The following is a 25,606-nucleotide window of genomic DNA, read 5'->3' on the forward strand; positions in this document are numbered from 1 at the left end:
CCGGGGGTGGAGACAGACCAGGTGGGATCGAGAGAGAGCGAGGTTTACAACCGGTCGACCCTAAGAGCGCCGCGAATGCTTGGGATGGTTGGGTATGCTTTATTTCCGCGATGTCAACTCGCTATAAGCATCGCTGCTTGCCCACCATCTTGGGTAAACTCTGTCCCCTCAGGTTCGATGACCTCTCTCTGTCCACCATGGGCAAACCCGTTGCGCGGTATTTGAAGCCGAGCTCCAGCCCCTCCACCTCGCTTGCTGCAGCTAAAGTGCAGAGTAAGCATAGCCCACCCGGTCCAGCTTGTAGGCCGGCATATTCAGTTCTGGGTGTTCTATGGGTCCTTTCCATTCTTCTTGTGACGGGCTTAGCGTTGAGCTTGTCTTGCCATTAACAGCCCCTACGCGACGACACGCTACTAACTACCGCTCCGGAAAAGGTCGTCGGCAGCATTGTATGTGTATAATAATCAACGTCGGGCCTCATGTTTGTATAGGTTTTTGGTTCTGTACCGCTTAGTCTCCTCCATATCATACCATCACTACTCCCCTTTCCCCTTTCCCCTTTTTTCTTTTTCTTGTCTCCTTGATTATTGTCTAACAAAGTCCCACATGCCTCTCGCCGGCGTGCGTTTAGGCGTCCGCGAAATTATACAACCTGAGCCCGAACTTCAAGAACATCGACCCATGTACCAACTTCGGAGAGAGTATGTCTTCGTAAGCTATGGAGAGGAGTGTCAGGGAGAGGTTCTGGCTGCGGGTTTGGTTGCTGACGTTAGGCCACAGTGGTCTATGGCGGTTTCCGCGAGCGCAATGTTATCCCGCAATACGAAATTTCTTTAGAAAGCAATAGAGTCATAGACGAGCCCAACAGCATCTTGATGAAGGATATACTCGAATCCCGTACAATACGTCCTGGGTCCAACCGCTCGTAACATTTCTAGAGAACATCGCCAGAGTTTTCCCATTGCGCCAGGGGGGTGCGCAAAACTAGATGACACTCTCGGACCGGATGATTATGAGGTGCTCAGCCAGACAGGGCAATTCCCCGTTTATCATGGAATAGACGCATCCCTTGTGTTAATTGTTACTTAGGACACTTTCTTTCCGGGAAGCATTCACCGTTTTTATAACACAGCCGCTTGGATGACCCAGCTAGGACGAATCTATCCCGATGATATCCTTTGGCTCAGTTCCCCTGTCTGCCGCCACCTACACGTCGGAAGGGGCCGCGGTCGGGTACGAGAGCGTGGTCGATCTCGAGGCCAAGATAGCCACCTCTTTACCAACGCGAGGCGGGCAGCATGGCGGTAGGAGGTCGGGCGGTCGCGGTCAACGGCACGCTGACACTGGGCGAGAACATTGCCGACGCCGGCGGCATCAACACGGCATGCGACACGTGGCAGAACCGGCGCCGCGAGGACCGGGCTGTCGACGTTCACACCCCCGACCCCCGCCGTCCGCATCAATAAGATGATGGGAAACTCCAACGGCTTCCGCAGGGCCTTCAAGTGCCCCGTCAAGGAACCCGCCTGCGTCTTCTACAGGAGAGACCCCGGCAGAGAAAGGCCTCACGCGGGGGAGTAGGCTATTATGGTGCGGGCGTCGGGGTAGAAGGTGCATGTCGGCCTCGGACGGCATTATAGAGGTGTAAACGATGAGGTTTGGCGTGGTTAAGTTGGCCTGTTAGCAAACGAGTGACGATGATAGCTCGCCGAGAATTGGGGCTATTCACTGCCTGGATTCAGTCATTTGGTATTACAACCCCCCTAGTAGAGATTGTGAAGTAGGTACTATTTCAATATGACCAGCTATGTCCGTCCTGTAATTGTGAGATTTCGCGTGCCGTGCCAGAACTTAGGCGTTAAGTATGAGGAGGAGAGACTACAGGTGGGTGTAGAGTCGTCTCCGTAAGTTGTGACGATACGAGTTGTCGGCGTAGCTGGGAGCTCACGTAATAGTGCCTAACTGTCAGCAAGGTCTAATTTAGATAATACCCATTAGCTATTCTATGCTTTCTCTTCTCTATAAAGGTGAAGGATTGAGACTTTTTAAGCTAGCTAGTCAATTATCAATACACCCGAGACATACCTACCTACCTACCTACCCACGTTTCATGCGATGTAGCAACTCGTAACAACGCCTGGAGATAAGGGGGACTCAGGTACTAGCGGTGTGAATTCGTCCATATCAGTGTTGGCTATTATAAAGCCGCTCCTATGATGCCTTTAGCTGATACACACCTAGGTATTAAGCCGGCTTCGAGAGCTACGACCTTTTTCCTACGTCGGACATTCACTAAGAGCATAGAACCGACCTGTCCACCGAACTGAACCCCTGACGCTTCGCTGACCCCCCTGCCCCTATCATCGGGTCCTTGCCCGCCTTTACTACGTAGGTACACGTGTAATAGCGCTTAGTCGCTATTCCCCAAGTGAGGAGGCACTAACTACTCCGTACCGCACGCCATTCACCACCCTTGGCGACCTAGCTAGAGATCTCTCCAATCCGTCGGCTCCCCCGCGGACGATTATTTAGCAATTCTGGACGAGAGCGCGCAGGTCTATCTACCTAGCCTAAGTGCCGGCCAGAACGAGTCGTCGGCTAGGCTAAAGGATCGTCCAGCCTGGGCGTAGTCTGTTGCGCGCCCCGCGTTACGCCACTACTACCGGTTGCCGTGGCGGCGCCGGGCGTATTTCTATGCCCGAGCCCATAACCTTCTCCTTCTGCACCCCGCCGGCTGGGTACTGCTACTAACTGCTACTACTGCTACTGGGAAGTGTGACGCCTCGGCCTCCACAACCCGAATAGCGACGATGGCTACACCCATTCCTGACCAATCCCGTGACATTAGTACCTACGTCTCGCGTCTTGCGGTTCATGCAGGGGAGTCGGTGTGTTTGTTCGTTTCTGTGTTTTTTTATTACGAAATTCCTGTCGGTGTTTTATGTAGCTAGCCAAAGAAGAAAGTGCCGTGCATGCTCTTGTACGCGCTCTTCGTGGAGCTGGTCGTGTGGATTCCTCGCGTCTGCAACAAGGGGCGCGCCCGCTCACAACCTGGCGCCCTCCTTGAGGAATTCGACCTTGTTAGTGACGATACCCACGCCCTCGAGCTCGACCTCGACGACGTCCCCGTCCTTCATCCACAGCTTCGGATTGCGACCCATCCCGACGCCCGACGGTGTGCCCGTCCAGATCAGGTCGCCGGGCAGCAGCGTGTGACCCCTGCTTAGGAATGCGATGGTCTTCTTGACACTGAAGATCTGGTCTGCCGTGTTGCTACTCTGAAAATACGGATTCGGTATTAGTCTATGTGCTCTTCTCAAAAATGGAAAAGAAAAGGGGGTTCGTTTTCGACCCCTGCGTATGCCTGTATGCATAGCTCTCGCGACTCACTTGTACGGTCTGGCCGTTCAACCTAGTGCTGATCTGCAGCGTCTGGGGGTCTTTGATAACTTCGGTGGTTACGATACCCGGTCCGTAGGGCGCCCAGCCGTCGAAGCCCTTTCCTAGCGACCACTGACCGCCGCCGCGAGCGACCTGCCAGTCGCGGTGCGAGACGTCGTTGCCGATGGCGTAGCCGAGCACGTAGTTGAGGGCCTCGGATTCCGGTACGTCTCGGGCTGTCTTGCCGATCACCACGACGAGCTCACATTCGTAGTCCAACCCCAGTTCCTCCTGCGCTATCGGGTGCACTGGTATGGGATCCGTGGGCCCCGAGAGAGAGGTGGCCGGCTTGAACTGTTTTTGACCGGGTTAGCCTACCACTATCTCCTCACCGCGGACTCTTCATTGCATTCCGTCCCCGCGAGATAGTACAAGATAGTAGGAGGGAAGCGGGAGGGGGGGGGCGGGGGTTCGGCTTACGAATAGGACTGGGTATTTGGGCAGCGGGAGGCCAGCCTGGAGAGCCGTTAGCATCTTAGCGACTCCTACCTACTCCGAAGCCACGGGGGTTCGGGGGAGACCAACTTCTTGGGCGTGTAATGCGTAGTTGAGGCCCAGGCATCGGACGGTCCTGACGTCCTCGGGAGCGAGGGGAGCTAGGAGGAGTCGGACATCCTCGACCGCATCGGTGACTTCATGCTTGCCGAAGATGTCTCCTTTGATGACTCGGGCGGCCTTCGTCTTCGCGAGGTCGGTCACGCCCTGAGGCAGGATCGCATCACCATAATACACCTTGCCGTTCTTGGCAAGAAAGCGGACGAGTCGCTATATCGACCGGTGGAGGGGAATGTCAGCATCGCGTTTCCGTTGCCAGCAGTTTCTGGTGCGCCGTGGCAGATGAGGGGTAGGGGTGGTGGTCAGTAACGGCAGACACGTACAGAGAAGGCCGGCATGATTCCGCTAGAGGCTGGGGATAGCTACGAAGTCCAATGCCAGAGAGGGAGAATCGAATTGTCGCTTAGAGGAAGAGGAGGAGGAGGAGGAGGATGCGGAAGAAGAAGGGTGTGTTGCTGGGTTGGCGAACTCGATAATAGACAGACAGACGGGCAGGTTCATGTAGATAGAAGGTAGATAAATAGATTTATATAGGTATTTATATATGCCTAGGTAGGTAGGTGGTTACCTACCTCCCACTTTCGGTAAGTACCTCTATCCTTAGGCACCTCAGGTACGTGACTTTACCTGCCTTCAGTCAGCTATTAGGTATATCTCTATAGAGACATATGCTGCTTAGTATACTACCAACATGCGCCGTAGTGCATGTCTTATTCATCTACACGGTGGGGCAGCGCGACAAGGAGAAGCATCGGAGTCTCGGATAACCTCGGCCAGCGCTTGTTTAGCCTGTCAGCATCGCTAGAGCACAACCCCGAGGGCGGAGTCGGGGTCTCTCCACCCACCGGCAGTTAATCCCCTCCCCTTTTCTCTCCTCTGCCTCTGCTCTGCTCTCCTCTCTCTACCCCCTCCCTCCCCCTTCCTATGCCATATAAACCCCACCGCACCTCCGCGAGATTGGCGATCATTATTAATATCTTGCCAACCCGGGTTTGCGCGTGCGGGATGTGCGAATTCATTTGTCTGTTGCGCTCGTCGACCACCGGAATGGCCTGTACCGTCTCCCCCGACGTCTCCCCTGACCTGTGTCACCCACCCACGCCTGGCGAGGTACGTCCAGGGTCCGTCCGGGTTGGGTGCCATAAATGGAAATCCCGAAAAAAAGAAGAGGAGGAAATAACTACGTCCGCGCGCGCATCCTCAGATACGCCAGCAGCTCAGCTTAAGCCGTCGACTTCTTGAAGAACCTCAAACGGCCCACTGGGGGTCGTCTGCCTCCGGCTTGGCGAGCATCCTCTCCGCGAGATCGTCCAGTTTCTCCTGCGTTTGTGATCCCACGACGTCCAGCTCCTCGTCCCGCCGGCCCTCCACTCCAGCCTGTCTACCAGGAGAGCGATGACCGAGTGCCTGAGGAGAGGCTGCTGACGTGTGACCGCGATCGAGACGGCGAGGAGGAATGTTAAGATGGCCTCTACCAAGGGGATTATTGTCCACTCCCGGCATACGTGTATGTGCGTCTCGTCGGAAAAGGCCACCCCCGCAGTCGTGGAAGCGATGTAGTTGTCGCCGGGATCGCTGCTGCAGGTCTAGTTTGTCAAGGTGTCTGCAACGCCAACGATGGTCTTCTCAAGGTTCGAGTTCTGGAGAGCAAATCCTATTTCAAGGAGATGGCTTTCAGAACCGTCGCGCCGAGGAGCGTCTTGAGGTAGTTCGGTGGCGATCATACAGTCATCTGCGAAATGTCCAAGCTGCGGTTGGACGAGTTCGCTATAAACTGATGGGGAGTCATGCCCGTCGTGTTTCCGGCAAAAACTATATTGCTCGTGGAATGGCCTCTTGCTGCGGCCTTTACTGCTAGGAAGCTACCGATGCCGCCAAGGTTTATAGATGCTTGGAATTCTGATCCGAGGAGCTGGGCTCTTACTAGAGAGCTGAATTGCATGGCGGTCCAGCGTGTAACTAGCCCTAGGGCATCTTCATCGAAGCCGGTCATCACAGGAAAGCTACAGGTACAGTTTAAGGTGGACGAGCGTGTCTCGTTGCTATACTGGGCCACCGCGATGTCGGTAATGCTCGTAAAATCCGCGCAACCCCCCGAGGTCGTAACTGTGTACCACTGGCACCGGCTGGCGAGTATGAGGTATGTGAAGTAAGGTTGAAAGACGGTGCTAGCTACCCGGTCGATGACCGAGGTCTTGAGAGTAGGAGGATCAGAGTTTGGCGTTCAAACCGGACCTAGGGCTAATCAACACCCATCATCTACCCTGAGCCGCCGCTGGTGACAATCCACCTCTGCTAACACGTTATTCGGCGGCGACTCGTGTGTGGGGAATTTCAGAATCTGCTGCGCGCTTGCGTCGATACCGAGGGACAAGATCATAACTAGAAGCGTCCGCACGCGGGAGCATAGGGTTCCAAAGGAGAACGGCGGGTCCCCACGGACCCCGACTCGCGTCGTCGAACAACTGCAAGTAGACAAGCCTTTTGCGGCTTGCCGTAAAGTGACGCCACTTCAGTTGGTCCAGACAGGAAGCGACCGCTACCATCATGGCCGTCTTGGCTACTGTCGTCAGGACAGCGATCAGCGAGTTGGGCTGTATCGGGAGCCACCAGCTCCGCAATGGTAGGCCATTCATTTTGGTTAGGGCCACGATAAAGATGCTTATGCAGGGATGCTAAGAATACCGGCGAGAATCTCCCACCACCACCATCACTAAGACAATGGCTTTCTGCTAGTTGCTGGCTATCCCGTTCGGACTTGGTTTCCGGCACCTCGCAGCCCACTCCTTTCTTGAGACAGGCCGCCGTCATCTGTCCCTGTCGTATTTGCGCTGTTCCGCAGGATGAGAGAGTGTCTGGATGCTAGCGGTATCTTCAGATGGGGAGCCTCGACGCAGGTAGTAACCCGTGAGACGCTCCTCGGGCGAATTTAAATGGAGTGACGCGGATGGGGATAGGGGAAATTCCCGGCCCTGGGTCCCGTTTTCCCCGGATAGAGACGGAGAGGGTGACGTAGACATCGTTGAACCAGAATGAAGAGCTGTCTCTGGTGATTGTGTTTTATTGCATACTATATCCCTAGAAAGAGGACAGGCGACCGACCCATTAGATGGAATTCGACTAGGTGTTGCCGTTCAGCATCGCTATCTCGTTGTGCAGTGTCGCGCATAAGGACGCCACCGATAATAACGCGTCCAATAGAGTGTCTTGTGGTCGCTACCGGACACAGATTATTTCGATGCACCAAGACAAAGTAGGGGGGCTTCCATCGGGCATTTTGTCTCGACGAATGTGACGCGATTGGATTCCATCATAGTAGTGCTTAGCAAAGGATGAGAGTAAATGACAATGACGGGAATTAATTATAACGGACCAGTTATTCGATGGGAGACTTGGTGGCGCAACAGGATCCGTACTTAGCGAAGCACAGGCTGGATCGGTTTATCGTTCGCCTAGCACTGGGAGGGGAGAGCGCCACCCTCCCTACTGTATTTGCGTTCGATATCCGTATTTACGGGGTGTCCGGGTGCGCATGTCGTGACTCTGGCACGTCGTCGTAGACCATCTCCGTATGGAGGCATGCGTAGTGGGGGGCGTATCTGCCCGTGTATGCTATTCTACTGTAGAAACCTCGGCATAGATACGTATGGATACCTACATGGTGGCGGTTCCGCGGCTTTCGTTCTTCTGGTTATTCTGGGATGCAACTCGGCTCGCTACGTATTATGCTTATGCGTCTTGACGCACCCCTCCCCCCTTACGGAAGCCCAGCAAGGGTCTACGGGGTCTTCTCTTTCTACCAGCATGGCCTAAACTGCCCACTATCCGTTCTTAGAGCAGTAACACTTATCACAATTTCGAACACATACTAGTAGGCCTCTTAAGAGACATGGCTCGTGCCCGGCTAGACATACCCTCAACGGGTACGTCTCCGGGAAAGGCATTAGCCGTCTCGAAAGATGCCCAGGGTGCCATGGGCCACATGTCGCTAAGCCAAGTCGGCTTCAGTGAGAGAGCAGCCCCCCTAAGGTCCTCAGGCCTGGATTTGACAGTGGCACAGGCGTTCAAACGTCTGGCTGGAGCCATGTCCCTACATAGCGGTAACATACTACAGTAGTAGTAAGTAATACCTGTGTTGGGGTCAGCGTCAGGTTGTCTGGTGGAGAAGTGGACGCTCGAACCCCGTAAACATGCGATAACCTATAAGATCGGCGTCATACCCGTGTCTTTAATACATGGAACGAGTGTATGGATATACATACGGTACTATCTACCTACGTGTACATACTGGTAACTCTCCTGCCGATGTTCGCGTACTTCTCTGGCGGGTCGGCTCGTGGACCTGACGCTACTGTTTCTCGTTCTACGCACATACATGCATGCGCGGCACATACATACCTACGTACGACGTGCTTAACCATCATCGCTTAACGTCCCACGAGATCGGCACCGGATGGCGCTTTGCGTGATCGACGCAGATACCTACCGCTCTACTAGCAAATGCAGCAATGCAGGTATGTATGTAGGTATATAATATACATGTGCGTGCGGATCAGACAACGGGCTGTCACTAGCGAGAGATATCGGTTCGTGGTACTAGGAGCCGTTGTAAACGAAGCCACCTTCAGTCTCATCGTCGAGTTCTTCCTCTTCTCTTCTTCTCTCCTCCTCTGTTTCGTAATTTGTTATGTTCCTATTCTCATTTGTAAATTTCTTTTTTGGAAAAAGAAGAGAACCCCTGTGTTCCTGAGGTTCTGTTCCGTAGTAGCGTTGCCCTACCGAAATTGCAAGGTCCGGGTCTTTGGCTGATTACCACGTCCATGTTCAAACAGCCGTGCGCGGGAGGGTGGTCCAGAGAGGTGGTTCCGAACCTGTCGATTCCGGATCTGTCTTCCCTTCATTATGCTCGGGAACGCCGGCCACGGGCTTGAATCATTACACGTAATTCTGCGAAGTTGCTATGTTAAGACCGGCGGGGTCCTGTCGATGCCCACACGACCCCGGGGATGCGTGTCTATTCGTTCGGTGCGGTCGAGCCCAAATTTTGTACAAGATGAGTTGGGTGATCTTGGCTGCATCTAAAATGAAGCCTCCCCATTCTACAGATGGGCAGGGTGGCATACCTACATACAGACGATCCTCGATCGGTACAGCTAACGTAGCAAAATCTCCGACTATCTGCAGAGAAGTCCCACGAGTGGTCATTCTAGAAAAGACTCAGGTGTTCTCAGCTCGACAAAACCCAGCCACAGCATAGGAGCCAACCAGCAGGACAGCCCTGCCCGGCTCATAGCAAGCCAACTAAAACGTAGAACGGCAATGGTAGTCGTCGGACAAGACAGGGGGGCAGGCTTTCAAGTCCTCCACCTCCGTGGACTGCACCTGTATATACATACTAGGTAGCACATTGCAAGCGCGGGTGTCCTGGTCTCTATAGGTATGTGGCGTATGATATATACTCGTAGGATTCACTTACTTATTACCAGTCAGGGGTGTCCGTGACCCCAATATTATCGGGAGCGAGCGCCATCCACCCCCTGTAGCGCTGCGAACAAATGGGTCTCTACCGACCTCGTGCTAGGATCGGCTCAGCATGAGGTTTTCGAGAAGGTCTTGTCGTCGGTCTTGCCCTCTTCACCCGTCGTCGTGGATGGTGGTCGTGAGGAGTGTGCGATCTCTCGGCTTCGTGCGAACCCCCCAGATCCGATCGTGTCGTCCTATGACCGCAGGCCCCCTCGACTCGACGTCGCCAATGACTGAGGGCACGACGCTATTTGGGGGATCAAGACTTGGACTGGCCCCGATATGTCTGTCGTCCATCCCCGGCTCACCACTCTACCAGCTGAGAACATCGCATCTCAACCCGACAGAATCGAGACCGACTTAGTGCCGCCCACCATCGAGGGGTGGAAGATCATCATCCCGGGCGTGGTGCTGATTCTTCTCACCGCACTATGGACTTACATGCGACTCTGGAGCGCTAGGCGCAATGGCCGCGGGATTCTAATCGAGGACTGGCTGAGCCTTTGTGCCACGGCGTTATTCTACGGCGTGGTGGCCACGGATTTCGCCATGGTTTTGGCGGGCGGTATGGGACATCACGCCGAACAGCTGCAGGATTGGCATGTGGTGTGGCTCCTAAAGGTCAGTTTCGCCACGGAATGCCCATGAGATCTAATTCCGGTGACGATAACGTTGAGGTTTCCCTATAGGAAGACGGAACCTGTGCTCGCAGAGGCTAACTTCTCGATGATGTAGGCTGCTTATGCCCGCCAATTTCTATATACAATTTCGCTGGGCCTCATCAAACTGAGCGTCATTCTGATGTTCATTCGCGTATTCTTTGCTCGCCGCCTCAAGCCTATTCCTGTGGCCACTATTATTCTCACAATTGCCTGGGTGGCTCTCACCTTACTCCTCGAGATGCTGCTCTGCCAACCGATCTCGACGAACTGGGACCCCCGAGAAATGACCCGAGCAGGCAGATGCGGCGACCGGATAGCCGCATTCGTGTCAATGGGCATCGTGGATATCATCAATAAGCTCATGATCCTGATGCTTCCGGTCCCTACGCTTCTGGAGGTAGGAGTACAAAGGCATTACAAAATTGTCACGACTTGTATGTTCGTTATTGGCATCCTGTAAGCAACGGAACCCTCGATACCCCAGAAATACCAGCATGTAGGGACTCATTTTTCCTTCCCCTTCTATTTAGATCGATGGCTTTTGGTATAATCCGCGTATACACGGCCTTTCATATCGATTTCTCCGACGTATCGTATACGATGGTGCAGACGACCATATATGGCACAGGGGAGGTCGGAGTGGCCGCTGTCGTGTCTAATAGTGCGCACCTACGGCCCGTCTTCGACTGGCTGCTAGGCCGATTCTGGATCCCGGATAACTCGACCTGGCAAGAAAGCAACGGCGAGGCCGTCTTATCGCCGCTGAGCTTGAGACGCAGCACCAAATCGAGCGGGTTCACGCAGATGAAGGACGAGTCGCAGCAGGAGCTTGAGCTGGGCAACATGGGAGCCCACCGAGCTAAACGCAACACAGTCGTCACGGTAGGCAAGCGGCCGTCCTGCGACCACAGCGACGACAGCTCTATTCGCAGGATCGTGGTGACGAGCGAGACGATCGTCAGTAGAGACAACGGAGCGCTCTGATTCCGGCCCAGTTTTCTCGAGAACCTTCTTTTTTCACTCGAATTATACGACTGCTCAAGCCCCTGAAAATACGAGCGATTGACGAGGCCGACTGTGTATACGATACAACTGCTTACCGTCCTTCTCATAAGACGGAGCTCGAGCCATGTCTATAATTGTGTCTCACGGGCCGGACGGCTTCGGGCATCCCGGCAATTTGAAACATATATTTCATGCCACACCTTAGCGATAGGCGTTTCCGAACAATGCCTCGAAGTCCTGCGCAGTAGCAGATACGAGAGACGCTGCGAGATATTACCGCGACCCCTATTAGCGAGCTAGCATACGACAACCTGCCTTGATTTAAGGGAAGGAAGGGGAACATATTCAACCCCACCGTCGAGTAGCCTACCATGCATCCACACACATCAATCTTTGATGGGATACGCTGGTTGGCATGCGCTGTTTAGCTAACAGCGCAACTACGTGATATCACGAGCTCCGGAGGGCGTGGGGGGTTATTCTATAGCCTATGATGCGAACCGATCGAGCTTGGACGAAGATCACGATTCACGTTATGGTTGGTGCCATGCCTACATATATTCATGATAGAAAGCCAGGTAGGGTAGAGTACACCCTGCGACCTTTCTAGCATCCACTCTTTATTTCAACATTTCCTAGAATTAACTTGATGGCAACATTTCATGCTGATAATAATTACCTACTAGCTTTCGAGTCTCTAGGGTGTTCCTAGGCAACCGAAATCCCCTCGTATCCGAGGAAATCATGTTCTGTTACGTCCATCATCGTTGTCTGGGTTCGGTTTACCCGACGCCATCGGCATATATACCCTACCTACCTATTTCACTATACTGTATCGATACATCTACCTGGGAACACGCTAGCTTTCATTTTACCTGAGATAGGCGTATATATCTAGCTAGAGGTCACCATATCTACATCAATAAACGAATCACTACCTACATCCCCGCTACTCGTGTTCAGCGCTAACTTTAGTTGCTCGTCGAGTGATTATCGAAGTGATTTGAGACAGAAATTAAAATTTATACCTAATACATGTCTCAGCCGGCCGGGCGGCCAATCAGCTATCATCCAGAGCTTGGTAGAAAGTGAGGGCATCGTAGCTAGTCGTTGCGTAGAGGAGGAGTTGGGTGGATAGGTAGCGTTGTTGATCTACCCCCTGCTAGGAGAAGTTATGTAGGTAGGTAATATCCCAATTATATGTTATAGAAAGGATAAACAATCGAGGGAGGGAATTCGTGAAGGTAGTATAGAACAACTCGCTTTGTACTTGGTAGAATAGAAGGTTGCTCTACTCAAGTTGACTACACAGTAAATGAAGAGATGCATGTAAGCGATATTTATGATAGAAGGTAGGTATTTACGAAGGGAATTAGGTAAGGCTCCTCGACTAAAGTGAAGAAAAAAGGTTACTAGGACCAGAGAGGAAGGCGGTAAGGCTGGGAGCTCTAGCCAGCCGGCAGAAAACCTCCCCAATTTAAAAAAAGGTTGGATCTATCTGGTTATCTTTAATCTCGTTTATCTGCTTGTCTCTCGTGGATCAAAGGCCGGAAAAAAAAAACTTCCCGCCTCAATTGACAGAAAGCGGTACCACTCCATGCCGATGGCTGTAACAAGATCGAGCTTGAAGCGCAAAGCTTCCCCGGTCGGGGTGGATGACGCTCATCAGCCTGAATCCGACGACGAATTTGGGGAAGGGCTTCTGGAAGGTGTACTTGAGGACGAATCTGAGGAAGAGAACTCGGAAGTGGACGAGGATGAGGACGACAATGACGACGAGGACGGGGCTGACCCCGACGACGACGAGCTAGACAGCGACGACATACCGACCGACGACGAAGAAGGCCAGGAACAGAAACACTTGTCAAATGGAGTCCACTCTGACCCAGATGACCCGGGCCCGAATTATAGAATCGAGACCGACGCCAATGGGGGGGTTAGATATGTCTACGACGAGATCGACCCCGTGTACGACTCGGACGACACAGATGCGCAAGAGCCCGTAAACACGATCGGAAACATTCCTCTCTCGTTCTACGACTCGTATCCCCATATAGGATACGACATCAACGGCAAGAAGATCATGCGCCCAGCTACGGGTGAAGCGCTAGATGCGCTGTTGGACAGCATTGAGGTGCCCAAGGGATGGACCGGTCTTACGGACCCTGCGACGGGCAAGCCTCTGAACCTGAGTCAGGACGAGCTGGAATTGTTGCGACGGGTTCGGATGAACGAGGCTCCCGAGGAAGGATACGACCCGTACCCCGTAAGTCTCGCAAGTCCCGATTTCTGCCTGCGCGTCGTCTAACTTGTATCTCGTACAGGATACGGTGGAATGGTTCACCAGTTTTGAAGAGACAATGCCGCTGAGCGCTGCGCCGGAGCCGAAGCGGCGTTTCTTACCTTCGAAGCATGAGGCTAAGCGGATAATGAAGCTAGTTAAGGCCATCCGGGAAGGCCGCATACTGCCCTATAAGCCTCCGGAGGAGAGGGAAAAGGAGCAGGAAGAGGAGGAAGAGGTCCAATACGATCTGTGGGCCAACGAGACTCCTAGGGCACCTAATATCATGCATATTCCCGCGCCAAAACTGGCCCCCCCTGGCTACGATCTCAGTTACAACCCGCCCCCGGAATATCTTCCCACAGAGGACGAAAGGAAGGCCTGGGAGGAGAAAGAGCCGGAAGAACGAGAAAAGGAATACTTGCCACAGAAAAATGACTCGTTACGAAGGACCCCAGCGTACGACCAATTCGTCAAGGAACGTTTTGAGAGGTGCCTAGATCTCTACCTGGCCCCGAGAATACGTAGAAACCGATTAAACATCGATCCGACATCGTTGCTACCAAAACTTCCGCGACCGGAGGAGTTGAGACCCTTCCCGACCATGGCATCGATAGAGTATGCCGGTCACGAAGGCAGGGTTCGGTCCGTCTCCATCGATCCGTCGGGTCAATGGCTAGCTAGCGGCGGTGACGATGGCACGGTGAGAGTATGGGGACTGTTAGATGGCAAGCAGCAGTGGAAGGTAAGGTTGAGCAGCGAGGACCCGGTGGACGCGGTACGGTGGCGACCGGGCCAGGATGTTTCCATCATCTCTGCAGCCGTAGGCGAAGATATTTTCTTCATGATACCATCGTACGGCGACCCGGAGCTTGAGCAAGCGAGTAGGGAGGTGCTGGATGCAGGGTTCGGTTACGCTACTAGCGGCAAGCAACCGATGGCGACCAACGGGACGGCGCGAAAGGACCCCCCGGCGAAGTGGTCGCGGCCGGGGGCTCGCCTAGAAGATGAAGGGGTCTTGCTAAAGGCAACGGTCCGATCGCCCGTTAAAACGATAAGCTGGCATCGACGGGGAGACATTTTCTGCACCGTATCCCCTACAGGGCAGAGGAGCTCAGTCGCAATCCACACGCTATCCAAGCACCTCACCCAGATACCGTTCCGAAAGCTTCCGGGGCTGGCACAGACAGCATCGTTCCACCCTTCGCGCCCCTTGTTCTTCGTCGCAACCCAACGGTCAATACGTTGCTACGATCTCCAAAAACAGGAGCTGGTAAAGACTCTTCAACCGGGAGCGCGCTGGATCTCCTCCTTTGACATACATCCGGGCGGCGACAACCTGGTTGTCGGGTCCTACGATCGCCGACTCCTATGGCACGACCTCGAGATGTCCAACCGGCCCTACAAGACGATGCGATTCCACCCGGAGGCGATCAGGGCCGTGAAATTCCACCGAGTCCACCCGTTATTCGCAGATTGTAGCGACGACGGCACCCTGCAAATATTCCACAGCAAGGTTGTGAGCGATTTGATGGAGGGGCCAACGATCGTGCCGGTCAAAATGCTAAAGGGTCACCGAGTAGTTAACAGACTCGGCGTCACAGATATCGACTGGCACCCTCAACATCCGTGGTGCGTAAGCGCTGCGGCTGACGGGACGTGTAGATTATGGACGTGACCTCGGGACTTTGGGGGGGGGTTGGATGGATGCCTAGCGATCTCTGAACAGGCTTTATTTCTTGAGGGTTTACACGGCGACCGCTTTCGGAAAAGATGCTCTGAGGTTCTCGTTGGCTGCTGGAGAGTGGCATTGGCTCACGACCCGACTGCATATGATTGAGTTATAGGCGACTCCACCGGGCCCGTCCATCCTATCGGTGTTGACCCCTTGCCTGGTAGAAGCCTGGCCAATACCTACTGCCTGGCTACCCGCCCTGCCATTCCCCCGTTAGCCTTGATAGCCACCTGGCAGGCAACTCTGAGTGGTCAACCCACGTGAGGTGGCTCATACACGTAACATGTCGATAACTCTCTCACCGCAAGGCATCACCGACCCATTCCTGCCCAACGAGTGGGTGGCTAAATATGTATTGCCTCCCTCCCCCTATAATATGTGTGCCGTAGATCGTTCGCGTTATAGTGACCTTGAGATAGTCGCAGCATGGCATTGACTTCCTCGTTAGCCTGTCCTCTCTGGCAAGCAACCTGATGTAGCCACCCCATCCAAAACAGCACGATTAACAGGATTCCAACCGCGGTGGTGTCGCGTCTTCCCTACACCAGCTCACGCTCAGATGCAGCTCCTGATCTGGTTGCCGCTCTAGTCCTTCTCAACAGTCCATCCATGTTGTCTGTATACAGCACGGATTCCACAAGACCCTACAGCTGCAATTCGCTTCGTCGACGGCTACTGTACGGAGATCAGCCGGACCTAAAACAAGAAAGGTGCCTCCGGTCGCAGAGTATCAAGGGGTTCAATCCGTTGCCCTCCGCAGGTGGCATTCTCCTTCCAGCCACTACTCCGAGACAACGACAGAGAGAAGGGGAAGAAGGGGAGGAATACATAATGGGAGAGAGAGAGAGAGAGAAGAAAGAAGATCGGTGGAGCAGGCCTAGCTGTGCCTCCGCTTAGCCCCAGTTTTTAACCAGGACAGGGTGTCGACCCGGAGCGATGCGACCACCAACCTAACCGGCCGCCGGCGGAGAGGGACGGGCCACTCCCGACGGCTTGGTGCCCGATGCGGGGCCCCCCCGCGAATCGCATTCCCCATACGAGTATCCGACGTTAGCAACGTCGTTCATGTCCGCATCCGACCCGCATCCGAGCCGCATCCGAGCCGAGCCCGGGCCACGGTGCCCCGCGAACTCCCTATCGTCGAACATCCCACTCAATGCCAACGTCCGACGAGAGGCCTCGTAGCCCCGCATTGCATAGGATGTGCTTCGTCGTCGGGCGTCATCATACCCAACGACCGCACTTCGGGCATCGTAAGCGTCGACAGCTAGCCCCTCTCTCGCTCGAGGTCGGCCTGTATTCGGTGGGCCTGCCAGTCACACCACAGGGTGAACGTCGAGACGAAGCAAGGAGGTCGACTCCGCCGCCGGCTAAAGCCTCCCGAGTGTCATCCGACTCGCGAGACCTACCCCAAGAAGAGAGTTCCGGTCCGAGATCTCGTCGTGGCTCCCGCTATTCGCCGTAGGAGGTCGACAGGATGCCGACAGGATGCCGACAGGAGACGACGGTCTTCTATGCTCGAAAGAATGCTTCCATCAAGATGCATTGACGAAATGGAGGGCGGGCTATCCCTTGCTGACGGGTTGTGGTGAGAGTTGGCCAGACAGTGTGCATGCAAGGCACGGCACGGCAAAGAAGGTACGTTACGATGTGTACACCACCCACGTGTGCAGCATCTTTTTTTTTTATTTCGCTTGCCTCACCGAGGTGAGAAAATTCGTCACCACGTCGGCTGCCATGGGACGAAAATCCCAAAACAGGCGACACGGTCACTCTAGCGAGTGTCTCTACTGCGTAGCCAAGGGCAGACGCACACTGGAACAGAATTGCATCTTCTATCTCAGATATCCTATTTTTGTTTCCCCCCCCCAAAACGCCCAACGGTAGTTTTCAGCTACCGTTTCCCTAATTGGGAGCCTGTCCCCTTACCCGCCGGGTGCTCGCGTCTCGCCCGGGCTACGTGTGGGGGAAGCGTGTACGTGCGAACCCGACTACCGGGCCGTCGGGACCGATGCAGAACCTGAGACACGTCTGCGTGTCTCTGTGTGTGTGCGGCACGGCCGTGGTCGTACCAGGGAAAGAGGGGAAGAAGAGGGAGGGAGAGTGCGGGGGGAAGGGAAAGAGGAGAAACAAAACCGTCGGCAAGAGGTGAGATCCCCGTCTGACACGCCCGAGTTGGGATGCATTATCGGGGCGGGATGGGAAAGACGAGGGTGCGGTCGCGTGCGGAGGATTGCAGAGATTACAGAGTCGTGGCTCAGCCCAAATCAGGGAGGTGGTGGGGTGGGCGTTTTTCTTTACCGACGCGGGCTGGCTCGCAAGTTGCGGTCAGACACGGCATGACAGGGCGATCGTGGATCGCGACGGTGTCGACGCAAGTGTGCATGATCGCTCCCATGGGGGGTGTGCGGATATGTGGGCGAGATAATGCTCGCGACAACAAGGATGTCCGCTGTCTAACTTACAAGGAGCCACGCGACGGCAGGGACCGCGGAAGCGACCGGACGCCTCACAGTGTTTCATTCGACGTTCGTCTCTCTCTCGCTCTCGCACTACTCTTCTCGCTCAAAGCTGGGTAGAGAGGGAGACGAGGCCGACCAGCTGGGCCGAAGGCTACTGGCAAAGTAGGTAGGGGGACGTGGCGGCGGCACTCCGTCGCCGTGCTCGCAGATCGGGAACGGTAAAGGGGGCTGCTGTCGCACCACGCCCAGCACGAACGAAGAGGAGGCAAATTGACTATTACACCCACTAACTAGCAAAGAAGGTATTGATTCTATAACATAGGTAGCGCCCCCCGTCTATTGCCCAACCCCGACAAAGAACCCGACCAATTTTCAAGCAAATCCTTCCGCCCATGTTCGCGTCTACTGCTCCTTTTGCGACTTCGGACCCGGCCAGAGGAAACATTCTACGATACGAATCCGACGACAGTATGAGCTCCGGCTAAGACAGGCAGCCCGCACGTCGCGACAGTCTAAGAGCCCTCAGGCCGACCCACCCAGGGGGGTATTTCCCTCGCTGCGCAAAGCGCCACTCCGAAAGGCGCCAGCGGGCCCTCTACGACCACCGACCACGTCCGTCTCTCCCGTCGGCGCCGTCGTGATAGCCCCTCCTTCTCTCCGCGTCCCTCTCCCCTCGTTCGGGGTCCCGCATATCCTCGTCGGGGATGCTCCTCGCCGGCGCGGCGGCCGCGGCGGCGTCGAGGCGCCCGGCGAACTGCACGCCGGCCCAGCGCACGCCGTCGGCCGAGGGCGGCGGCGGCGCGCCGACCAGCGTCCACGACCCGCTGCTGCTGGGCGTCGACGTCCGGCTCCGCGACGGCAGCCGCCCCGTGCTCCAGTCGTCGCCGTCGTCCCGCGCGCCGCGCAGCCTGCGCCACCCGCCGCCCCCGGCCCCGTACGCCTGCGCCGCGTAGCCCCCGGGCGGCGCGGCCCGCTCGTCCAGCGCGGCCAGGACGGCGCGCGTCAGCCGCGGCGGCTGCGGCGCCGCTGCCGCGCTGCCGTAGTCGTGCTCGACGTAGAAGTTTGTGTGCGGCCGCGGCCTGGCCGCGGTGGCGAGGCGGGCGGTGGCGTCCTGTGGGCGGCCGTAGGCCAGGTCGCGGTCGAGGTCGACGCTGGCTGGGTAGTCGGGGGAGGCGTCGAAGCTGCCGGGGCCGCGTCGGGCCTCCGGGAAGTAGTCACCGGTCATGGAGGTGTACTGGAGGTCGGCCCGGCTGTCGTGGGCATCGTCGCCGTGGTGGCGGTGGCGGTGGCGGTGGGTGTGGCAGTGATGGGGAGGCCTCCGGGCGCTCTCGGACTCGGGCGGAGAGGGCCGGCGAGAGGCGTCCCGGCGGGATGCCGACGACCTGCGGGTCATGTTGGTTGTGTGATGGCGAGTTGGAGACGCAACGAGCAGCGGCGGTCGAAGGTGTAGGTGAGCCAGTGCTGCGGTGAAGACGATGGCGAGGGCGAGGTGAGAAGGTGGGCGAGCGGGCTGCTTAATATGCTAGCAGGGCGTCTTTGCGTCCGGTCAGGCGGTTGCAGTTGGGCACCCGTCGGTTTGGGCAGAGTCTGGCTGTGCAGGTTGGGTGCTAACCGGTGACTCAGGAACAGGAAAGGTGAGGCTCGAGGGTAGTGTCTCGATCGATGGGGGCCGCCGACTTACCGGCCAAGACCAGCAGCACTTCAGGGTGGCCGCGAAGGATAGACGCTTGCGTGTTCCCACGTGTGGTATGTCGGGCAGTAAGAATGCTCTTCGCAACGTAGAGGTGGGCAGGCAAGGTAGGTAGTAGTAGTATAGTAGTGCCCCGAGACTCTCGGTGTGGCGTTGTGAAACTAATCGCCAAATATCGGACAGTGTTACCAGGAGGTGGAGAGAAGAGGCAGGTGAATTCCGATATGGTAAAGAGAAAGGGGGAGAGGGAGGGAGAGGACGACATTGTCAGGCGTTCCCACGTCGAGATCCACGCCGACTTTATACGTTTTCTGTTTTGTTTACTTCTAGCCTCCAGCGCAACTACCACCTGTGTGTCTCTGCCATAGCTACTCCTAGCAGTAGAGGCTACTCTAACCCCTGACGTGTTGTGTCCAGCCAGGCTCTCTGTGCACTAAAACGCTTCGCAGTAGACGGCGGGCGGATGCCATCACTGCGCCTTGCAGCATCCGAGGTATAGGTATACGACTACACGTACCCATGGCATCTGCAGGGACCTAACGCCGGTAATCTTTGGTAGGCGATGGAAACGAGCCATGTATAGGTACGAGAGAGGAGTGTCGGCGTAGTGGTCCGTCCTATGTGTGTCGTGGGAGAGATAAGTGTTCGTTCCCTCTCTCCAGGCCAACCTGCTCCGAGCTGTCCTGCCCGCAACGCGGGTGTCTCTCGGTGTATCGTCTCCAAGCAGACTACAGGCGACATAGGTAGGTACTACAGCACAATTAGATGCGCATGTGAAGATCCTGGCGCCTCCCAGTGGGAAAGTCCCAGAGTGGACGGATCGATGGTATGTTTGCCTGTCCTCCTCAACGGGGCGGGCCCCCTCAAGCAGTGCCGGCTGTAGCGTGGGGTGCCTCACTTTTCTTTTCTTTTTCTTTTCTTTTCTTTTTCTTTTCTCTCTCTTTCTTACTTCCCCTTGGGCCCTTGGAGGGGGGGAGCTGGGTCGTCTTGGAAGCTTATCGAACTTGGGTGGTTGTTCGACCGTTGCTACCCATTAGCGTAGGTATTATGTGCTAGACGTATGCTGAATTATAGTAGTAGCAATAGTATTGTTGTTCTTATATTCATTTTTAGCAACTGGCGTCCTGGGTTAACTTTTTTTTTTTTTTTTTTTTTTTTTTTTTTTTACTTGTTTCTTTTTATATCGCAATCGTCTTCCGCTGGCCCTTTCTGCTTCTTCTTCCCAGCCATCACTAGCCTGGTACGGCTGGACCAGGAGGTATTCTCAGGTAACAATCACAGCACCTAAGAAAGCCGTTGCACGCATATTCACCCATACGTAGAGGAACGAACGCTCTTCTTTTCTATCTGACCATCTTTCTGTCTGTTTTGTATGTGGTTTATATCGATATTTGGGTACCTACATGTAGGTAGTAGACTGCTTCCAGGTATTACGCACATTCCCATAGTCGCCAAGAGAAGCGAAGCGAGGAGAAGGGAAGAAGAGATACGGATTTAGTGCGTTCTGCCTAGCTCTAAGTAGCCGGGGCCGAGGAGGTATAGATAGATCTCTTAATTTTTCTATTCGTGGAGGTATTATTATTCCGTAGGCAAGCAAGTAATGGGTAATATTATAAATCATAGCGGTTCGCCATAGCCTGATACCCATACCTACCTATGATGTTCGGTTTATCCGAGTCGTTTCGACTTCTAGACCCAAAGACGTGACAGAGTGGGCTCTCCCGTCCCCTTTTTTTTGGAAAGGAAAAGCTCTTCTGATGCTGTAGCCAAGCGTACATGAATCCCAGTGTCACCAGATCAGTGGATTGCATGAAGGTATGTAGACTGTTGACTTACCTATCTAGTAGCGTAGCAACGCAGCAACGTAGCAACTTATCACCCATCCATATTACCTACGATATAGGTAGAGGTACTTATCCGATCACTACCTACCTACCTTGCCAACCACCTAGGGCATGTCTTTCGGTCCGAGGCGTGGGGTAGCGACGTGGAAGCCAACGTTGAGGAGATCGGGGGGAGGTAGCCCAGGTATATAGGTATGTACATAGGCGCGTCTGTAGACCCGGACCCTGTCATCTCATCCAGCCACTTCAAACCACCGGGATTGCGGGTTGTTTTCCTCTCTCCGATGTCCCTCGCACGTACACAACACGCCGAGGCGGTGCCGATCGATCGGGAAATTACGTGTCCTTTGTCAAGGTTGGTATTCTTTTGTTAATGCCTGCTCTGGGTGCGAGAAATACCCCTGGTCCTATGCGTCTACACTTGCTCATGCGCAGGCATGTATCCGATCCAGCTGGGGTCTGTCTGCCCGGGCTCGTCAGCGATGGGTTTCGCGGGTATGTACATACTTAGACGTCTCACCTTTCAATATTCGAGGTCACAAGGCCCCGATCCTACGGCCCCAGGCGGTTAATGTTGCGCCTGGAGACGAGAAAAGAGGTAGCTAGGCATCCCAACGCTGCACGGTACGTCTGTACGCCATGTAGGGCACGTATTATTTCCGTTAGTGAAGCCGCTCCAAAATTCGAGACCCGAGACACACACCCCCCCCCCCCCTGTCCTTCGACGCTTTTCGTCTGCTCTCCTCATACTCGTCTTCGTCGGCATGTATGCATGCAACTATGTTCTAACAGCATTGATGGTACGCAGGCATTCCTGCTCTTGGTAATTGGGTAGTAGGTGTGAGTCAGGCATAATCACGACGACGGCGGCGTCGGCAACAGGCCACCTACGATGGCTTAGACAGCCGTGATAATTATGGGCACGGCTGTGATAGGGATGACGGTAATGATGACAGTAATAGTAATGATGTTATACCCAAGCATTGTTATCGTCTCAATGGATATTGTTATTACCTACCTACGGTTTTTCTTCCTTTTATCACGATGACATGAGCCTCCAAGTTGCGAACCTCTCGTCTTTTCGATCTATTATCTATTTATAATACCTATAGGCAACCGAATAGGTTAGTCGGCATATTATTCTCTGCAGGAGAGAAAGACAGGCGGATTTGTTGAAGAATATCGAAACACCCCCCAGCCCTCCACCCCCTCCTCTCCCTCGCTTGTTAGGACGGCCCAGCATTGTTTCTACCCGCCCATCGTAAAAACCAGACATATTTCGTGTTATGTGCATGAACGTCCATGCATACGCACACCCAGAGATCTATCTACGTTGGTCGAGGCCGACGTCGCGATGGGTAGCGGCGTATTGCACATAGAAGCGGGCTGTCATCGCGCCCCACGACCCCGTCTCTCCGTCTTGTGGTAATACACATATACCTACCTCATGAGATCTTCGTACGCCTGCGCTCGGGTCGGGAGTCGAGTTGTCAGGCCCCTCCAGTTACCACCTACCCATCGCCAAGATGGTACAACCGAACTGGGCGCCTATCGCACGCTCTGTACATACCTAGAGGTCGAACCTAGCCAAGATGCCTCACATCACAACCTAGATAGGTAGGTATTTACTAAAGGCTAGGTACGAGGCAGTCGACCTCTGATATTACCGTCAGCCACTGGTCGGCTCCCTATCTCGACCGCAGTGGCCGACCAGCTCAGGCCTGCCCGACCAGGCGCGATCAATGGTAGTAATCGTGCGTGGGAGCATGGCCCCAGTCTCGCACCAGCTCTCTCAGGACGTGCATGTGCAAGTAGGCCTGCTCCCTGCAATGTGATGACCGACTCGTAGCGATGTGCGGGCACGGAACAGCTAAGCTTCTCGAGCAGACGCGTCGGCCACCTAGGCCCTTTACCCATACCTGGTTGTTTGTGGTAGAGGTAGGTAGGTCCTACTAAACCACTCCTCGTCACGCCTCGCGCCGATCTATATGCACGTGTTAGAGGAGAGAGAGAGAGAGGGAGGGAGGGGGGATGGAGGGAGAAAGGGAGAGATGTGCTGTGCCCCACGCCTTAGCAGGGGCAGGTCCGAGGTCGTAGGCGCTCTCGCAAGGTGGCACGAGACAGACAGCTCGACAGGGCGACAGAGAGTGATAGGACGCCGTGGCGCGAGAGGCTTGCCTGTCGGCGTCGCTGTATGGAACATATTCTAGACTTGTCCTCACGTTGTCCACTTACTGCTGACCGGTCGTTGACGCGAATGGGGGTATGTACCTACATATCCATGGGACAGCATGAACGTACGTACAAGGGCAGAGCCGTTCGGCTATCCTGTATCACACGAGGGCTCGAGAAGGATCATAGAGGAGTAGGTACGTATCGAGGTCCTACCCAGGCCTGCGGTGTAGACCTAGATGATGGGGTCAACGGGCGTATTCACGCAAGCACGGAGAAGAGCGTGCAAAAGATCCCATGCCCGGGCCAATGGGCACAAGTAAGTCGACTCTCTTCCTCTTCTTCCTCCATGCATATGTACGTATGTATGTGCGTACACTGACAGGAAAGGACGGGCCTGGTTTGGCTCCATCTCCAAGGCCTGATCTGCTAAGTGCCTACCTATAGCGAAGTAGGACTTTCAAGCGCCCATGTATGTATGTCCGCATGTGCCTACGCCTGCTGCGGGAGGACGACAGTGGGAAGTTTTCTCTCTGGTAGGTTGAGACGCGCGGAGCTGCGTAGGATAGGTACCTATTTCTTTCGATCAGGTGCGCCTAGGCATTCAAGGGTCCCCTGTCCTCTACATAGTCCTCCCTGCTGGCGGTGGTGACGGAGGGCTACCAGGCAAAGAGCCGGCGTCTCATCGCCGGCCGTTTCACGAAACGGGAATTCGAGAGCGCTACAAGCTGCGACATATGCGCTGTACAGCAGTGACCCTTTCGAGCTCCCCGGACGGCGGCGAGTAGTGGCGACGAACTGCTCCTGATGCTAGCCACGTAACGCACCGTTGGCTAGCACAGCCTGGTGAGACAGGCTTCTAGAACTACGGAATCTGCGCACGACTTTTTCCCCATGTACCTACTTAGGTCCGCGTCTGCTGCTATGTATCGGTGTAAATGCGTGTGAGCATGTAGCCTTAAGTGGTGTGGATCGCCGTGAGCGATCAGGTGTCTATAATAGATGTCGATGTGTGATGCTGCATACATTCCACTCATTCCTGCACATGTCCCCTATGTTGCTCCACTTCCTCTCTCACGGCGGACCCTAGTCCCCTCTACCACCTCAGGCATGCAGGTATATACATGATCCGTGTAGGGATCGAGGTCGTCGTTGTCGTTAACCCCTGGCCCCACCTAGCAATACCCTACCTACCTACACCCACAGCCTTATAGCTTGCCATGTAGATGTCAGGTCGGTATATGTGGGTGGGCGTGATTCACGTCCATCGCCCCCTCGACTACCAGGTACAGCAGGCTTGAATTGGCTAGCACGGCCTTCTGCGTGTGTCCTGTCAGCCGGATGACCTTAGCCGTCAGGGGAAGTCCCGTCGTCATCAGGTACAGAAGGGAGGGTTGGCAGACAGAGATCTCTGCATTTCTGACCCGTATCAAGAACTGGAGAGCTCGAGATGCAGCTCGACGAATATAGATTGCAGAGAGAGATGGGGGGGGGGCAGAGGAGCGGTGCATTGCTAAATCTCACAGGCGAGAATACTACCGGAATTTGCATGTAGCAGATATAGGGGCATCCTCGCGCACTGCCTCCTCTCGCCCCAGACAGCCAGCCCTGCCGAGTGACGTCGGTCATAACAGGATCGATACGGTATGCACAGAGAAACAATATGGGACAGCTATCCGGGGTTTACCGTGGTCTAGACCGGACCGAACAGCCAAGCTAGGGCGGACTGACCCAGGGGCCTCGACAACCATTCCTGTCGTCTGTGTCTAGAAAGCTACCTCCCTTCCGTCAGCACCATACTCGTATATACACCTTCACGCGCGTGGGGGAGGTGGTTCGCCCAAGCTGTAGCCACGATGCAACCGCAACCGAATGGCGACCCGTGGAAGCTTTCTCGAAGCTTGGCGCCTATGATCCTCACCAGGGCCAGTGAGGTACCAGTCCGTCTGAAGTTTTCATGCTGCGGGTTTCTGGCGAGCGGATGACAGCGGCCGCCGTTCATGTAACCCCCCTCCCCTTGAAGCCTGCTTCAACTAGGTAGGTCAAGACGCCTACGTGACTCCTCTTCTTTTCCCTCGCTGCTCTTGTATTTTATTTATTTTCCCATCCTTCGAAATAGGGGCGCAAGGGGGGGGGGAGGAAAAGGGGGTAAACAGCGGAGCGGGCACCATGGTTTGGCGCGATCGCCACACACACACACACACGCGCGCGCGCGCGCGCGCGTGTACCTTGACTC

The 25,606-nt window shown here is 55.0% G+C and overlaps 7 protein-coding genes across 7 annotated transcripts; 4 read left to right on the forward strand and 3 right to left on the reverse strand.

The window, feature by feature from the left end:
- Window positions 1–104: 104 nt before the first annotated feature.
- Window positions 105–1,049, forward strand: GGS23DRAFT_110969 (uncharacterized protein). Its single transcript, XM_051510996.1, has 3 exons — window positions 105–481; window positions 632–701; window positions 781–1,049. The coding sequence occupies exons 1-3, from the start codon at window positions 332–334 to the stop codon at window positions 927–929; spliced, it is 369 nt and encodes a 122-aa protein (XP_051370909.1). The 5' UTR covers window positions 105–331; the 3' UTR covers window positions 930–1,049.
- A 249-nt stretch (window positions 1,050–1,298) lies between these two features.
- Window positions 1,299–1,581, forward strand: GGS23DRAFT_597815 (uncharacterized protein; the record flags this gene model as incomplete). The annotated part of the gene is made up of 2 exons (XM_051518680.1): window positions 1,299–1,393; window positions 1,497–1,581. 2 exons carry the CDS (start codon window positions 1,299–1,301, stop codon window positions 1,579–1,581), a joined length of 180 nt encoding a protein of 59 aa, XP_051370910.1.
- Window positions 1,582–2,888: 1,307 nt separating this feature from the next.
- On the reverse strand, window positions 2,889–5,010 carry GGS23DRAFT_573209 (fumarylacetoacetate hydrolase family protein). Its single transcript, XM_051516669.1, has 5 exons — window positions 4,320–5,010; window positions 3,967–4,206; window positions 3,862–3,897; window positions 3,391–3,735; window positions 2,889–3,278 (listed from the first exon to the last, which is right to left on the reverse strand). Exons 1-5 carry the CDS (start codon window positions 4,332–4,334, stop codon window positions 3,045–3,047), a joined length of 870 nt encoding a protein of 289 aa, XP_051370911.1. The 5' UTR covers window positions 4,335–5,010; the 3' UTR covers window positions 2,889–3,044.
- A 234-nt stretch (window positions 5,011–5,244) lies between these two features.
- GGS23DRAFT_597817 (uncharacterized protein) lies at window positions 5,245–6,632 on the reverse strand (the record flags this gene model as incomplete). The annotated part of the gene is made up of 5 exons (XM_051518681.1): window positions 5,245–5,316; window positions 5,382–5,582; window positions 5,723–6,190; window positions 6,260–6,378; window positions 6,440–6,632. The coding sequence occupies 5 exons, from the start codon at window positions 6,630–6,632 to the stop codon at window positions 5,245–5,247; spliced, it is 1,053 nt and encodes a 350-aa protein (XP_051370912.1).
- Window positions 6,633–9,554: 2,922 nt separating this feature from the next.
- Window positions 9,555–11,777, forward strand: GGS23DRAFT_111062 (uncharacterized protein). Its single transcript, XM_051510997.1, has 3 exons — window positions 9,555–10,140; window positions 10,255–10,637; window positions 10,712–11,777. The coding sequence occupies exons 1-3, from the start codon at window positions 9,802–9,804 to the stop codon at window positions 11,163–11,165; spliced, it is 1,176 nt and encodes a 391-aa protein (XP_051370913.1). The 5' UTR covers window positions 9,555–9,801; the 3' UTR covers window positions 11,166–11,777.
- A 1,006-nt stretch (window positions 11,778–12,783) lies between these two features.
- On the forward strand, window positions 12,784–15,145 carry GGS23DRAFT_605808 (ribosome biogenesis protein erb1; the record flags this gene model as incomplete). The annotated part of the gene is made up of 2 exons (XM_051519818.1): window positions 12,784–13,452; window positions 13,511–15,145. The coding sequence occupies 2 exons, from the start codon at window positions 12,784–12,786 to the stop codon at window positions 15,143–15,145; spliced, it is 2,304 nt and encodes a 767-aa protein (XP_051370914.1).
- A 2,637-nt stretch (window positions 15,146–17,782) lies between these two features.
- Window positions 17,783–19,057, reverse strand: GGS23DRAFT_610872 (uncharacterized protein; the record flags this gene model as incomplete). Its single annotated transcript, XM_051520359.1, has 1 exon — window positions 17,783–19,057. The coding sequence occupies one exon, from the start codon at window positions 19,055–19,057 to the stop codon at window positions 18,260–18,262; it is 798 nt and encodes a 265-aa protein (XP_051370915.1). The 3' UTR covers window positions 17,783–18,259.
- Between the last annotated feature and the right edge of the window lie 6,549 nt (window positions 19,058–25,606).

This window comes from Durotheca rogersii (genome assembly GCF_024521655.1).
Source record: "Durotheca rogersii strain YMJ 92031201 chromosome Unknown GGS23scaffold_14, whole genome shotgun sequence".
Taxonomy (NCBI): domain Eukaryota; kingdom Fungi; phylum Ascomycota; class Sordariomycetes; order Xylariales; family Xylariaceae; genus Durotheca; species Durotheca rogersii.